Source organism: Pogona vitticeps, chromosome 7 (assembly GCF_051106095.1).
Source record: "Pogona vitticeps strain Pit_001003342236 chromosome 7, PviZW2.1, whole genome shotgun sequence".
Classification (NCBI taxonomy): domain Eukaryota; kingdom Metazoa; phylum Chordata; class Lepidosauria; order Squamata; family Agamidae; genus Pogona; species Pogona vitticeps.
Window position 1 is genome coordinate 24,685,894 of NC_135789.1, and position 15,346 is coordinate 24,701,239.

The 15,346-nt window shown below is 44.3% G+C and overlaps 1 protein-coding gene across 1 annotated transcript; it reads right to left on the bottom strand.

The window, feature by feature from the left end:
* Positions 1–8,013: 8,013 nt before the first annotated feature.
* Positions 8,014–11,341, bottom strand: MRPS17 (mitochondrial ribosomal protein S17). Its single transcript, XM_020803891.3, has 3 exons — positions 11,204–11,341; positions 9,724–9,873; positions 8,014–8,433 (listed from the first exon to the last, which is right to left on the bottom strand). Exons 2-3 carry the CDS (start codon positions 9,847–9,849, stop codon positions 8,143–8,145), a joined length of 417 nt encoding a protein of 138 aa, XP_020659550.1. The 5' UTR covers positions 9,850–9,873; positions 11,204–11,341; the 3' UTR covers positions 8,014–8,142.
* Positions 11,342–15,346: the final 4,005 nt, after the last annotated feature.

Genomic DNA, 15,346 nt, shown 5'->3' on the forward strand with positions numbered 1-15,346 from the left:
CTGGAAGATGGCCTATCTATACCGTATTTAAAATGCAAAAGAGTAGTGGCAGGCCGTATAAATGTAATACATAAAATAATATAAATAGGAATGGTTCAGATTTGTGATTGGGAGTTCAATTCCACTCCCCTCCGCCCCATGTCTCCCCGGTGGTCTAGAATAGATGACACATAGGGTCCCTTCCAGCTCTGCAGTTCCAAGACCGCAATAAATAAAATAAATGAAGATGTTTCTGAAGCCAATATGCTTCAGAAAGCAAAACAAAACCCCAAGATCAATAGTTCAGAGACTTTTTAACCAATGGTTGCTATGGCACAGTCTCTTTCAGGATCGCAAAAAAAAAAAACACAAAAAAAACCCCAGCAGTGATAATAAGATCTGAGTGCACGTCAAATTTCATCCGTTTTGTTAGCCCAGTTCTGGATAGCTGCTGACCACTCCATTTTTCAAGATACCAGGAGGCTGAGATCATTAAAATCACTTTTTGATCTCATTGCAAGAAAACCACGTGCTTGTGTCATTTGTGTTGCGGTTTCGTTATACTGTATATCATGTTCTGTAAAGTCACTTGTGACTTATGACTGTTACATACAGCACTGATGTTACCTGTCTGTCATGGGTTTGGAGGGAAAGTTCCATCCTATGGGGAGTGGAAGGCGGGACATCAGGAGGAGGGGCTGTACTATATATATATATATGTGAAGCCTGTGTGGTGAAGTTGAGGAGACGCTGGGATGTGAAGAAGCAGCAGCTGGGAAGAAGAAGCTGGTGTGGGAGTCTGTGTGTCAGACAGGGTACTACTGTGTGTCAGAGTACCAACCTGATAGGTTCAGGTGTCTGTTGGTTAGCCAGAACTGATAGGTTCAGGGTCTGTGCTTCAAGTTAAGGGTTCTGTGTGAACCAACCTGTGTGTATGTATGAGTGAAACTAAGCCACGTTACTATATCTTCTTCAACTGATCATTTTATTTTCCCTGTGTGTTGTTTTAAATAAACCTTATTCTTTTATTTGTTTGAAAATCCATCCCTGGTCTGTGTGACTTCTTACAGGGAATGGTTGGTGGCAGCTTAGTTAACGTGTGGCAGATCCCAGTAGGTCTGGGTTTGTCACATTGATTGGTGTCCAGCGTTGGGATACGACTGGTCCAGTTGTCCAGCGGTCCAGCAAAGCCTTGGCAAGTGTGCCCAGAGCAAGGGGGGTCTAGTCAGGGACAATCTGAGAGCACGTAGGTAATCTTCTAGGTGTACCTCACGGGGGGGGTGCACTAGTAGAAGAACGTGTAACCTCAGATTGGGGACTAGATTAGGGAGCTCTGAGGCAGCCTGTTTTGGCGGGAAAAAGCTGAGGCAAAACTGTGAAATAGCAGTGAGCTAGTTTGCCTGCTGAGAGGCCCAGCAGAGGGGGGTAGACTCTAACTCGCTACAGTTGCAAGTTAGTGCTGAAAGACAGCAGCAATCTATAGGGAAAGCTGGTTCTGAGGCAAAAGAAAAAAAAAGTGGTCGTTTTATTTTGAGGCTTGACTTTTAAAGCAGCTTGTTCTGAGGGGGGATTATGCCCTTGACTCGAATCCAAATGGCAGAAATGGGTGAAGTGAAAGACCCCCAGGTTGACCAAGGTTATGAGGATGAATTTGGCTCAGTGCAGGGTGACAGCACGGGAGAACAGAACCCAGAACTCAGGAAAATGCTCATAGTCCAACAGCATGAACTGAGGATGAGGCAATTTGAAATGGAGGAAAGGGAAAGAGAAGAAAGATTAGAGAGAGAAAGAAGGGAGGAAAGGGAGAGGCAAAGACAATTTGAATTGGAATTGCAGAGAGAGAAAATGGCGTTTGAGTTAAGAAAATTGGAACTGATGAACCAGAACAATAATAACAATAGGGATTCTGAGGGAGGCCAATTGTCTAAAGCTGACCTGAAGAAATTCCCTGTGTACCACAAGGGAGATTGTCCTGAGGTGTTCTTTTCCTTAGTGGAAAGAGCGTTTGTGGACTTCTCAGTGAGGGAACCTGAGAAGATGACCATCATGCGATCTTTAATCAGTGGTAGCCTGGCTGAGGTTTATTCAGAGATGCCTGAGGAACTGATGAAAGATTTTGCAGAGTTTAAAAAACTGGTGTTTGCAAGACATGGGATAAATGCGGAACAGCTGAGGCAAAGATTCAGGTCCCTCACAAAGAAACCAGAGCAGACTTTTACCCAAGTGGGGGCTCAATTGGTGAGGCTGCTTGAGAAATGGCTATCTCAGGAGGGGACAGAGACCTTTCAGCAGCTCAAAGACTTGATAGCGCTGGAACAGTTCTATTCAGTCCTGCATGGGGAACTGAAATTCCAGGTGAGGGAAAGGAACCCAAAATCTGTGGCAGAAGCAGCCGAGATCGCAGATTTTATTTCCCAAATAAGAAAGCCCTTGGGTGAGGGGAAAGCGATGGGAAAACCTAAAGAAACCTACAGCAAGTACTCTCAGGGACCAGGGAAAAACCAGCAAGGGGGAGGGGCCCATGGTGCAGGGAAGCCCTCAGAAATGAAACCAAGACCTCAGATTTTGGAGGGAAAACCAAAACAAGATGAGAGAGAATCAAAATACACCAGAAAATGTTATTTCTGTCAGGGAAAGGGCCATCTAATCTCAGAGTGTGAGAAATTAAAGCAGCTAAAAGGAATTGTGTCTCAGGATTCTAGTGGAACCAAGCCAAAAGCTGTGTTCTGTGTCCAGAAAGAGCAAGGCTCATTGTCACTGAGGGAGCCTGTTGCCATGGCTACTCAATCTGAAACAGCTACATCTGCTGATCAGGCTGAGGAAAATGGTCCTCTTGTAGAGGTCAGGCGCTGCCTGCTGGTGAGAACAGATTCTCAATTGTTTGAGACAGCAGGGGTGGACGTAGGAATACTTGGCCATCAGTATCGGGGGCTGCAGGACACTTGTTCCCAGGTGACCCTGTGCCATCCAGATATTATTCCTAGGGAATGTGTAATCCCAAATGAGAGCATGAAGGTGGCAGGGATTGAGGGGCAGGTAATCTCTCTGCCAGTAGCGGAGGTACCTGTGAACTTTCAAGGCTGGAGGGGAGTTTGGCGGCTAGCAATTTCATCGACTCTGCCAGCAGCCGTGCTCGTGGGAAATGACCTGGCTGAACATGTGAAAAGGGTGCTAGTGATTACACGTTCACAAGCCACCACGGGGACAGTTCAGGGGGGTAATGATGAGCCAGAGACGGAAGCAGGGGGGGGGAGTTCAGAAGCTGTGGTGGAAACCTTAACCACAGACAGCAGATTTGGACAAGAGCAAAAGGCAGACGCCACTCTCCAAAAGTGTTTTGAACAGGTGACTGACGCCCAGCTAACACCTGAAACCCCAGTGAGATTTCTGGAGAAAAAGGGGATTTTGTATAGAGAGACCCTGAGGAATATCTCAAAAGGGGGAGATGGGATCCGAAGTCAGCTAGTGGTACCTGAAAAGTATCGCCCCATGATCTTACAAAGGGGGCACTCTGACATGTTTGCTGCACACTTAGGGGTGAACAAAACACAGCAGAGAATCACACAGAATTTTTACTGGCCTGACATAGGGAAGCAGATCAGGGAGTTCTGTAAACAATGTGATGTGTGTCAAAGGCAGGGGAATAGCCGTGACAGGACCAAAGCAAAGTTGTGCCCTTTGCCTGTGATTGACACTCCGTTCAAATGCATAGGGGTGGATATTGTGGGACCTTTGCCCAAGGCCACAAAGAGGGGGAACAGGTTCATTCTCACCATTGTGGACCATGCCACGAGGTACCCTGAAGCCATACCCTTGACTAATATTGAAACTAACACAGTGGCAGATGCCTTGGTGGGGTATATGTCCAGGATGGGATTTGCCTCAGAAATAATCACAGATTTGGGCGCATCGTTCACATCAAAGCTCATGAAACGCTTATGGCAAATCTGTGGAATTAAGCACAAGGAAACCACTGCCTATCATCCTGAAAGTAATGGGTTAACTGAGAAGTTCAATGGGACTCTAATGCGCATGATTAGGGCTTACTTGGCAGAGAATCCAAACAATTGGGACCAGAAGCTGCAATCCCTTTTGTTTGCTTATCGATCAGTGCCACAAGCCAGTACCGGGTTCAGTCCATTTGAACTTTTATTTGGAAGAAGGGTGAAAGGGCCCCTTGATTTGATCAAACAAAATTGGGAGCAGATCACCCAGGATGACCCACAAGACGTTGTGACATACATAGACACCTTGATGAATGACCTAAAGAGAAATCTAGAGCTGGCAGCAGAAAACCTGCAAGCTCAGAAGGTCAGACAGAAAACATGGTATGACCAGAAAGCTAGAGAGAGGCACTTTGACCCAGGGGAGGAAGTGCTTTGGCTTAGGCCCTGCAGAGAAAACAAACTGCAGCTCAAATGGGCAGGACCATATAGGGTCATTTCCAAGATGTCAGACCTGAACTACCTAATAGAGCAGGAGGAGAACCAAGCAAGGAGGGTGGTTCATGTGAATGCCCTAAAACCCTACTACAGAGGGGAACAGAGGGTTTTATTTGCGATAAAAGCAGCTGAGAGTGAGGAAGCGGAATTACCCTTCTGGGAGGGTAGAGGGGAAGTAAAATACAACCCAGAGGAGGTAAAGATCAGTCCTGCACTCACCCAAGACCAGCAGCAAGAACTAAAAATGCTGCTTAGTAAATATCAACAGGTGTTTTCCAACAAGCCGGGGATAGTGAAGGGAGTGATGCATCGGATCCACACAGGGGATGCACCCCCGCAGGCAGTATCCCCATACCGAGTAACGGGACCCTATAGGGACAAGGTGCGGAAGGAGCTGGACGAGATGCTTAGGGAGAACATAATCGTCCCCTCTTCTAGTCCTTGGTCCTCTCCGATAGTCCTTGTGGACAAGCCTGATGGGAGCATTAGGTTTTGTGTTGATTACAGGAAATTAAACCGCGTAACCACTCCTGATGCCTACCCAATGCCCAGGCTAGACAACCTGATTGAAACCATAGGGGGTTGTCGGTTCATCTCATCATTGGACCTGGTAAAGGGATATTGGCAATTAAGAATTGATCCCAGGGATCAAGAAAAGACCGCCTTTTGCAGCCCTTTTGGTCTCTATGAGTTTCGAGTCCTGAGCTTTGGTCTCAGAAATGCACCAGCCACATTCCAAAGGCTGATGGACCAGACCTTGGCAGGGCTCAGTGACTTTACAGTGGCCTACATTGACGACATAGGGATCTTCAGTAATACCTGGGAAGATCACCTGATACACCTGGAATTAGTGCTGCAGAGGTTAAGTGCAGCAGGGCTAACAGTAAAGGCCAGCAAGTGTCAGCTGGGTAGCCCAGAAATAAAATACTTGGGTCACATGGTAGGGGGAGGAGTGATAAAACCCCTGGAGGCCAAAATAGAAGCTGTTCGTGATTGGCCCAGACCCAACACCAAGAAAAAAGTCAAATCATTTCTTGGGTTGGTGGGCTACTACAGAAAGTTCATCCCGAGGTTTAGCGAGATTGCGGCTCCGCTGACCGATCTGACGAGGAAGAAGGCTGATGACCGCATCCCGTGGACCAACGACTGTGAGCCGGCGTTCCAGAGGTTGAAGGAGGCGTTAATCAACTATCCAGTGCTGCGTGCTCCAGACTTCGACCGGGAGTTCATCATCTACACCGATGCGTCTAACAGCGGGGTAGGAGCAGTTCTGTGCCAGGAGGATGAGAATGGTGACCAGCATCCAGTGTCCTACCTGAGTAGGAAACTTCAAAAAGGTGAGAGACATTTGGCAACCGTGGAGAAGGAGTGTTTGGCCATAGTCTACGCGATCCAGAAGGCCAAGCCTTACATCTGGGGAAGACATTTTGTTCTGTGCACTGACCATTCACCACTGCAATGGTTAAAGACAATGAAAACCCACAATAGCAAACTTATGAGGTGGGCTTTAAACCTACAGGACTATGACTTTGAAGTGAAGGTGGTCAGAGGGTCAGTGAACTGTGTTGCTGACGCCTTGTCAAGAAGACCTGAAGAATGAAGACGGCGAAAGAACATGGACTATGTATATATTTTGGTGAACAAAAAGTTAAATGTACCTGTTTTTTGAATTTGGTTTGTATGAATAAAGGTAAATTGATGTAATGTATATGGTAAATGTTTAAATGCCTAATTGCTATGGTTAACTTAGAATGTAAGTATAAGTAAGTATGATATGGTATGTATAACTGTTGTTGTGTGTTTTATCCAGGTTGTTTTTTGGGAAAAAGCACCTTAGCTTTCCCCCTACAAAACAACTTATAAAGAGGGGAGGTGTTACATACAGCACTGATGTTACCTGTCTGTCATGGGTTTGGAGGGAAAGTTCCATCCTATGGGGAGTGGAAGGCGGGACATCAGGAGGAGGGGCTGTACTATATATATATGTGAAGCCTGTGTGGTGAAGTTGAGGAGACGCTGGGATGTGAAGAAGCAGCAGCTGGGAAGAAGAAGCTGGTGTGGGAGTCTGTGTGTCAGACAGGGTACTACTGTGTGTCAGAGTACCAACCTGATAGGTTCAGGTGTCTGTTGGTTAGCCAGAACTGATAGGTTCAGGGTCTGTGCTTCAAGTTAAGGGTTCTGTGTGAACCAACCTGTGTGTATGTATGAGTGAAACTAAGCCACGTTACTATATCTTCTTCAACTGATCATTTTATTTTCCCTGTGTGTTGTTTTAAATAAACCTTATTCTTTTATTTGTTTGAAAATCCATCCCTGGTCTGTGTGACTTCTTACAGGGAATGGTTGGTGGCAGCTTAGTTAACGTGTGGCAGATCCCAGTAGGTCTGGGTTCCAAGACCGCAATAAATAAAATAAATGAAGATGTTTCTGAAGCCAATATGCTTCAGAAAGCAAAACAAAACCCCAAGATCAATAGTTCAGAGACTTTTTAACCAATGGTTGCTATGGCACAGTCTCTTTCAGGATCGCAAAAAAAAAACCACAAAAAAAACCCAGCAGTGATAATAAGATCTGAGTGCACGTCAAATTTCATCCGTTTTGTTAGCCCAGTTCTGGATAGCTGCTGACCACTCCATTTTTCAAGATACCAGGAGGCTGAGATCATTAAAATCACTTTTTGATCTCATTGCAAGAAAACCACGTGCTTGTGTCATTTGTGTTGCGGTTTCGTTATACTGTATATCATGTTCTGTAAAGTCACTTGTGACTTATGACAACGTTTTCCAGGGTTTTATAGATACAGAAGTGGTTGGCTATTTCCTTTTTTTCATGGCTGCTCTGGGACCACAGTGCAGCTTGCCCAAGGCCAGCTAGGCTGGTTCATCTATCTAGTGATGCATAGTGGAGATTCAAACTCCCAACCTCTGGCTCTGCAGCCAGATATCTAAACTTCTGAGTTATCCAGACAGCTGGAAGCTTATGTAAGCTCCCCATAATTTCCTCTACTGTACTTTGAAACTGGAAACCAACAGACAACACGAGGGGTGGGGAATGTCATGATGTGGCTCAGAATAATCTCCCCACTTAAAAAAAATACAAATGAATATCGAGTTAGAGAAACACCTCAGTGCCCCCCAAAACTGTTCATATTACTCGAGTTTTAACTACATATTGTTTTAGCAACATTGCATTGCTAGAACAAGCTTCCCTTATGTTTTCCCAATTTCCTCATAGCAAACAGTGCCAACAAACCGTAAGCTGGAACTGGATAACATACCTACACAAGGGCGTCCAATAAAATAAATTGAAATAAAATGGTTTATATTACATCCCTCAAGCTGAACTTGGTCTTGAGTATTGCTATGTAGTTTGTGCGCTGTGGTATTTATTTTCTGGGTTCCCCTGTTGTTTTTTTTAGTCCTTAAGACATTTTAATTTTTTAATTAAGATATCAGGTCTTAATGGGCTTTCAGTGGTTTACCAAACTGCCTCTTAACTGTTTTGGCCACGTTCAGGCAGCGATGACTTCCAGATAGTTTAACAATACATTGATATTCTTTAGTTTCTGTAGTATTTTCAAATACATTGACCATTTTTATTACTGTGCAAACACATTAACTCCGGTTTATTATTAATCCTTAATATTTTAAAGAACATATACACAACTCCACAGAGACAGAAGGGGGTGGAAGTCTCTGGTTGTTTTCTCACTCTAAAACCTTCACTTGTCTTGAGAAGAAACAGTGAGCTCCTGGATTTTTTCACTAAGGTAGTCGGTATCCTTTTCAGTCAGATTTTCTGAGTCCGTCACGCTTTCCATCAGCTTCCAGCCTGTGCAGGGCTTCCCAGTTATTGGATCAATGACCCTTCCAACCTTGTACACTATCTCGGCAATGTCGTGCTTCACATCCTTACTCCTCCGTTGGGGCAAAGCCCTCAGAAGAACAATGTCGCCCTCCGTACACTGCTTTTGGGGGTCGTAAGCGAAGTACGTTTTCCGTTTGTTATAGAACTGCAAAGAAGATGGGGGGAGAACATGAGGATCCATTCAAGGGCAGTCGTTTTCATTCAGAGAAAACCACAAGACACAAAGGCCAGGAAAAAAATGACATTGAGAATAAGATGGCTGAAAAGCTTTATTGTAGGCTGATCCTTGGCCATCTTATCCATGCAAGAAGTCTATGGAAGCAGAGGAGCCAAGAACTGGTCTGAACAGTACAGGAAATGACTGTCAATCTCTTGGTCCAAAATGTGCCATCATAACAAACTGGGCCCAAGCATGATAGTAGGAGGGCAATCAAATGTGAGCAGGAAGGAAAAAACACACTTAAGAATGTCTGTCCCTGTTTTTTCTGTAGGGTGCTTAGGTCTTGGGAGATTTGCTTTCCCCGGTCCAAAGCAGAGGGTGAACACAACAGGAAAGGCTTGCTGCCTGAAGGCACACAAAAATGTGATTTAAAAAACTTCACTGGGAGGCAGAAGGAAATGCACCATTCTGTGCAGTCTGCCCTCTTGAGAACTGCAAGTCCCCAAGTTCCTGCAGATCTCTCCTCCACCCCAGAAGAAATATCCCGCAGAGCAGAAGAGGAGGAAAGGAGGGACAAGCACCAAGGGCTCGGAGACCATCAGCAAAGATGCTGAACCCCCCTGGAAGAGCAGAAAACAAACGCTGCAGAGAGAATTCACAGGGCAAACAAGTCTGGTCTCCAGCGCGTCAAACAAACCTGCAAGACAGCATCCAGAGGACAATTTCGTACTCTTGCATAAGATAAAAGGAAACTCGTCAACCCTCTAGTTTATGACACTAGGAAAAGAGCTTCTGCAGCCTGGCTTCTCTGAGCAGTGAAGGTCGTTCTGTGCCAGCACATGGCTTCCATCACAAGGCAAATCTAGTAGGGTTTTTCAAGAGTTGAGATGGCCAAGGAGTGGTTCCCCAATCCCATTTCCCAGGCAGAAGAGGGATTTGAGCCCAGGTTTCCTCAATCCTGGTTTAACACTCTGGCTAATACACCACCCCCTGGGTCTTGTCAGAGGAATACCAGCGGGGAAAATAATAGATGGCGTCATTTCAAAAAATAAAAGTAGATTTCCTACTCATGGAGTTGCATACATGGAACTGTGAGTGAGGGGGATGTGAGATTACAAGTTTGGAGAGGCATGGAAGAAGGAATCCACTCATCTTTTATCTTAGCCTTCTAGCAAAAAAGGCACTTTTTGGGGGGACTTTCAAGCCTGAGGTTTACGAATGTGGTTTCCCAGTTTCCAAAGGGGGGGGTTTTCTTGATTCTGGAGGAAGCATTACCTTTAATACGTAGGGATCCAACACCAGCCGCGTCACTCTGACTTTGGCTGTTTCCCGCATTTTGGTCCCTATGACCTTCCCAATGATCCATTTGGCATGGACGCCTCCCCTGTTTAACGCAGACATGGCTCAATGGCAACCAACTGGGACCTTGAAAAATCAAACGCAAGCATTAATACCAAAATGCAGTGTGTGTTCAAGCTCCATGTAGCCAGAAACCCTTATGATAACATAAGCTTCCTGTATTTTTTAGCCATGATCCAGGAAAAATAAACACCTGAGAAAACTCATATAAGTTACTCCCCCCCCCCCCAAATTACTAGCTGGTCAAAAAGAATCACCCACTTATTTTTTACACATACAAAGGATACTGTCGCCTTCTAGTTATTCTTGTCCCAAAAGACATGGGAACAAGTTTTTAAATAAACAGCTATTAAATTCCTAATCATAGCTGAGATTGAACTTGGATAATGCTAGAGATCCTGAGCTCAACTTTTTCTTTTCTTTTAAAAATATTCTACTTTACCAAACAGATAAGGAGCCACCCCATAAAATAAACTGCTACACCACTATCCCATATATGTGCCTCTCAAAGTTTTGGTCTGCTTTGACACTGTTGACAAATTCTGCCACGACTTGATGCCCTCTTGATCTGTTAAAATAGAACAAGTATCAGTAAATCAACCTTCAGTAAACTCCACCAGGCACCTCCCCAGTGTGTTAACTACAATTCTCATCATTTTTAGCAAACACAACTCTTGGTATGTTGTCTGGGTAAAATGGACATGTACATATGAACGCTGCCAGGTTGGGAAAATAAATCAATTTTTTAAAAAGGTATTTATTAGGTCATCTGTGCTAAGTAACAGGCAAACAATAATTTATTGAACTTAATACTCCAGCCTTTTCTCTTGCAGGACCCAAGGTGATTTATAAATCAGATGTAAAACGGAGTAAGTTACAGTATTAAACAAATTGTGACATTAAAGCAAGTATGGAAGCAACACAAACATGTCAGAAAGGTTCTAGGAAGAAAAGGGGTCAGACATTAAACCTCTTAGGGTGACAAAAGCGATTTTGGGAGAAAGGGTGACCCTCCAGCAAGCACCCTCTCTCATCGTGGGCAATGAAGGTGATGGGTTTTGTAGTTCAGGAACAGCAGGCAGTTTCACAGGCTATAGGATAAGCAGGACAGGCGGGAAGGCTTGATCGTCGTAGAAACTGGGGCACGGGTGGGTCCCCCCTAGATATTATTGGACTACAATTCCCATCAGCCCCATCCAGCAAAGCCGAAGGTGGGGGTTCTGGGATTTGTAGTCCTAGAGCATTTGGTGGGGGGGTCTTGCCATAGAAATTAAGGATCTCAGGGGAGGGGGGGTCGCTTTTCTCCCTGCCCCCTACCAAGTCCCTGCCTAACTCCGGGGTCACCCCCTACACTCCGAAGCCCCAACGACCCTTCGCTCGAAGGAGCGCTTCTTACTCTGCGTCCGCCTTTCTTGCCGAGCTGGAAGCCGGGAGGCGGACCAAGCGCCGGAAGAGGCGGAGCCAGCAGCTGAAAGCCGGGAGGCTTTCCGTGGCGGCCCTTCTAGGAACTCCGCCGGCGCCGACTCCATGACCTGTCTGGGACTTGCCCGCGTGGCGTAGCGGGTAAAGGCGCCCGCACAGCTGCTAAGGGGGAGTGTATTGGACGCTGGGGAGCGGAGTTCGAGGCTGTCTTGAGGGTTGATGTACAAACCTTAATTTAGAAAAACCTTATCGAGGGTTAGAGCTTCTTCATTGAAGAACTTAGCGTCTCTAGGAACATAAGTGCACGAAAAATAAATTTAACTAATTAAAATTCTCATTTGTCAAGAAGGGAGAGGGAGGTTTTGCCTGTTGGGTAAAACAGAAACCAAGAACAGGGTGGTGGAATTCTGGAGGCTGGCAGGTTGATTTCAAAACTTGATTTTGTTGCTCTCCTTGTTTTGATTGTTGTGGGTTGTAATCTGAAATCAACCTGTTACCCTTAAAGCTGCCACCAGCTTGTTCTTACTTTGGTTTCTATACAATAAGTCATATTGTATAGAATATGTAAATATATACTGTAGATGTGTGTTTCAATGAGGTGGATTTTTTTTTCCTTTACCCTGCTGTCAGGGGAGCTGTTGGTACTTGTCATTCAGCATTACAAAATGGTGACCTAGAATTGTAACCTAAATAGCAGTATGAGTGGATTGTAATCTACAAGTTCCTCCTGGAACAAATATAAATCGCTGATATAAAGATAAGATCGGAAAGAAATCTGTGACTTTTAAACATGCCCAAGGCTTTTTTTAAAGTGGGTAGGGCTATACATGCAAAAACAGACTAAAATCTGCATGTGACATAGACACTAGGTTTTTAAGTCCTGCTTGCGTTTTCCATCTCTCAGAGTGGTGTTTATTCGTTCCTTTTTAATATTTGTATACTTACTGTTTTTAGCTTTAATATTGTCTTTTAATGATGTGAGCTCCCTCTCTATACTCGTTCTTTGCATTAAATACAGTACTGGCTTTTAATGGCGTAAACCACTGTTGTATACTCATTGTCTTCCACTTTAAATTGTCTTTCAAGAATGCAAGCCGCCTTGGGTTCTTTTTAAGGAGAAAGGTGGGGTAAAAATATTTTAAATAAAATAAATAAGGATTGGCCTGCATGTGCTGCAAATTTGGCACATTTAGAAACTCCCATAAATTAAATTTTCGTAAGATCGAGGCAAAAATAGGGGAAAAACAAGACAGTGATTTTAAGTGAGACCATCATCAGAAAATAGGCGGTGGAATTCACAGCCTGAACAGGCAGGTATTATTGCAAAGGGCTGCACAATATATTTTTTTACACTTGGCTGATGCAGTAAGGAAATGCGCTGGTTTTCAGTGGGCATTCTCTTTTCATAAAGGATCTCCTTTCCCTCCTTTGGAATGCCTTGCGTTTTGCAAAGGAGTCCTAGGGAATCCTTTAGGTGCACACACTCATGCTGTCCAGAAAGTGTGACCGAACCCCAGGACTGCCCAGCACCTCCCTGCAGGTGGCCGTGGATTGCTCGTGGCAAACCAAATGCCTTTTGGATAACGTTTTGGAAGCAGTTAGCCGTTGTTAGTCTGTGCAAGCACATAAAGCAAAATCGAAAGAAACAAAGCCAGACAAGATAAGTCAAAAACAGGTGGCACCTTAAAGACTATTATATTTTAATGTGAGCTTTTGTGGGCCCGTCAACTTCGTCAGATGTAGGGAAACAGAAGAAAATATTGAATGAAATACTGTATTACATCATAAGCCAAATTACTGCATGTAAATGTGCCATACATCCAAGAGAACAGTATGTAACTAATATTTCATTCAACATTTTCCTCTGTTTCCCTGCGTCTTCCGGGGGGGGGGGGGGAACGGCTTGGGACCAATCCTTCACAGATATGGGGGTCCTACAGTATTCGCCTCCCACAGCAGCCCAGCAGTTGCTTTTTGGCATGCGCTCACTAAAAGGACATGGGAGCCCCTTTACCTTTCTGTCTTTGTTCCCTAGCTGGTAGTATATACCATTAAAGTTTGAGAAAATTCCTTTTTGGACTATAGCTCTCATAATCCCCAGGCAGCAGTCTGGGAGTTGTAGTCCAAAAAAGAACTACAGAGACATACCACTTCTGACTCCTGTTTACAGGTTGTTCATTGTTTCTGAAGAGCCATTCTTCCTCTTCCTAACCACAAGCAATTCCTACACATCGTTATTACAGCCTTGCTTTCTGCTTGTCAGCCGCACCTCCCTCCTCAGCTCTGAAAATAAGAGAAAATACTCTGTTACCCCCCTAGTGGTAAATTCTGATACTGCAATGCAAGAATATTCACAAAAGGGAAAAAGTCAGAACCAAATGTAATGTGGACTTCCCCTGTCTGACAAAGCAGATTCATCCAGGAAGGTTCACACTGAATTATAAGAGTTAGTCTTTAAGATGCCACTAAATTTTTGGTCTTTTTTCCCCCTGGGGATTCCTGAGGACGGGTAAGAGAATGGTGCAAATCTGAATACTTTCTCTCTAAATCCCTCTAAAAATATCTTAGGAAGTAACTCCTGAAACCAACTAGGAGTTACTTCTGAAGCGTAAGCAATTTAGGTATAACACATTATTTTAAAAACCTTTGTAGCTATTCATTTCATTGCATGTTCCCTGCAAAGTAACTACATTATCTGAACTCATTATATCCAAACTCTGATTACCAATAGGCCCCATCTTTGTTTTTCTACCTGCCCAGGTTGTCAGCCCTGTCTATATCTAGTGGCAGAGAATTCCACAGTTGAACAAGGCTCTGTGTGAAAAGATGCTTCCTTGAATCTGTTCTGAATCTTCCAGTGTATTAGACCAGCATGAGGGATGCGAAGCTAACAAAAAGAGAGAGAGAAAGAGAGAAATTTGAGCCAGTATCCTGTGAACTGTATGACTAACGAGTTACAGTATTTGAACCCAGGTCTCTTTTGTCCAGTTATTTGAATCCAGGTTTCTTCTCAGCCAGACCGCTTCTTTTCTTGCTGCTTTTAATTCATTAAAGGTTAATGGCGTTTAACATTTTTATTGATTCATTGGAAAGGTAGTGTCGGAGGAGAGCTTTGCAGATTCCCCCCTGGACGGCCAGAAAGATGAGCACGTGGGTCCTGAATCAAATCAAGCCTGAACTCTTTGGAGGCAAAAATGTGGAAACTAAGTCTGTCCCACTTTGAGCACCTTGTGAGAAGGCGGGATTCCCTAGAAGAGACCATCATGCTGGGGAAAGCTGAAGGCAGCAGGAAAAGAGGAAGACCCAGTACGAGATGGACTGACCCCCTCAAGGAAGCCAGAGGGTTGAGTCTACAAGACAATGTCTTCTGGAGGGCTAATGTTGTCCCTATCTTTAAAAAGGGCAAGAAAGATGAACCTGGGAACTACAGGTCAGTCAACCTGACATCAATCTCAGAAAAAATTCTGGAACAAATTTTAAAACAGTTACTATGCAAGCATCTAGAAAACAAAGCACTGTAGTAATAATTAGAAGCCAACTCAGATTTGTCAAGAACAAGTCCTACAAGATTAATCTGATCTCCTTTTTTAATGTTGGTTGGTTGGTTGGTTGGTTGGTTGGTTGGTTGGTTGGTTGGTTGATTGCACTTATACCCCGCCCATCTAGTCAATTGACTACTCTGGGCAGCTATTTTATCTTTGTATACTATGACCGCCTGGTAAAACTTTACTTCGATCACGTAACCTCCCTGACAGACAGAGGGAATGCTGTAGACATAGTATATCTTGACTTCAGCAAAGCTTTTGACCAAGTGCCACACAATATCCTGATTAGCAAGCTAACTAGGTGTGGGTTGGATAGATCAAGAGTCAGGTGAATACACAATAGGCTACAGAATAATACTCCAAGGGTGATGATTAATGGGGTCCTTCTCCAACTGGGAGGAGGTAACAAGTGGAGTACCCCAAGGCTCAGTCCTGGGTCCAGTGGTCTTCAGCATTTTTATTAATCACTTGGATGAGGAAGTGAAGGAAATGCTTGTTAAATTTGTGGATGACACAACATTGGGTGGAATAGCTAATATTTTTATTTATTTATTTATACCCTGGAAGAGCGA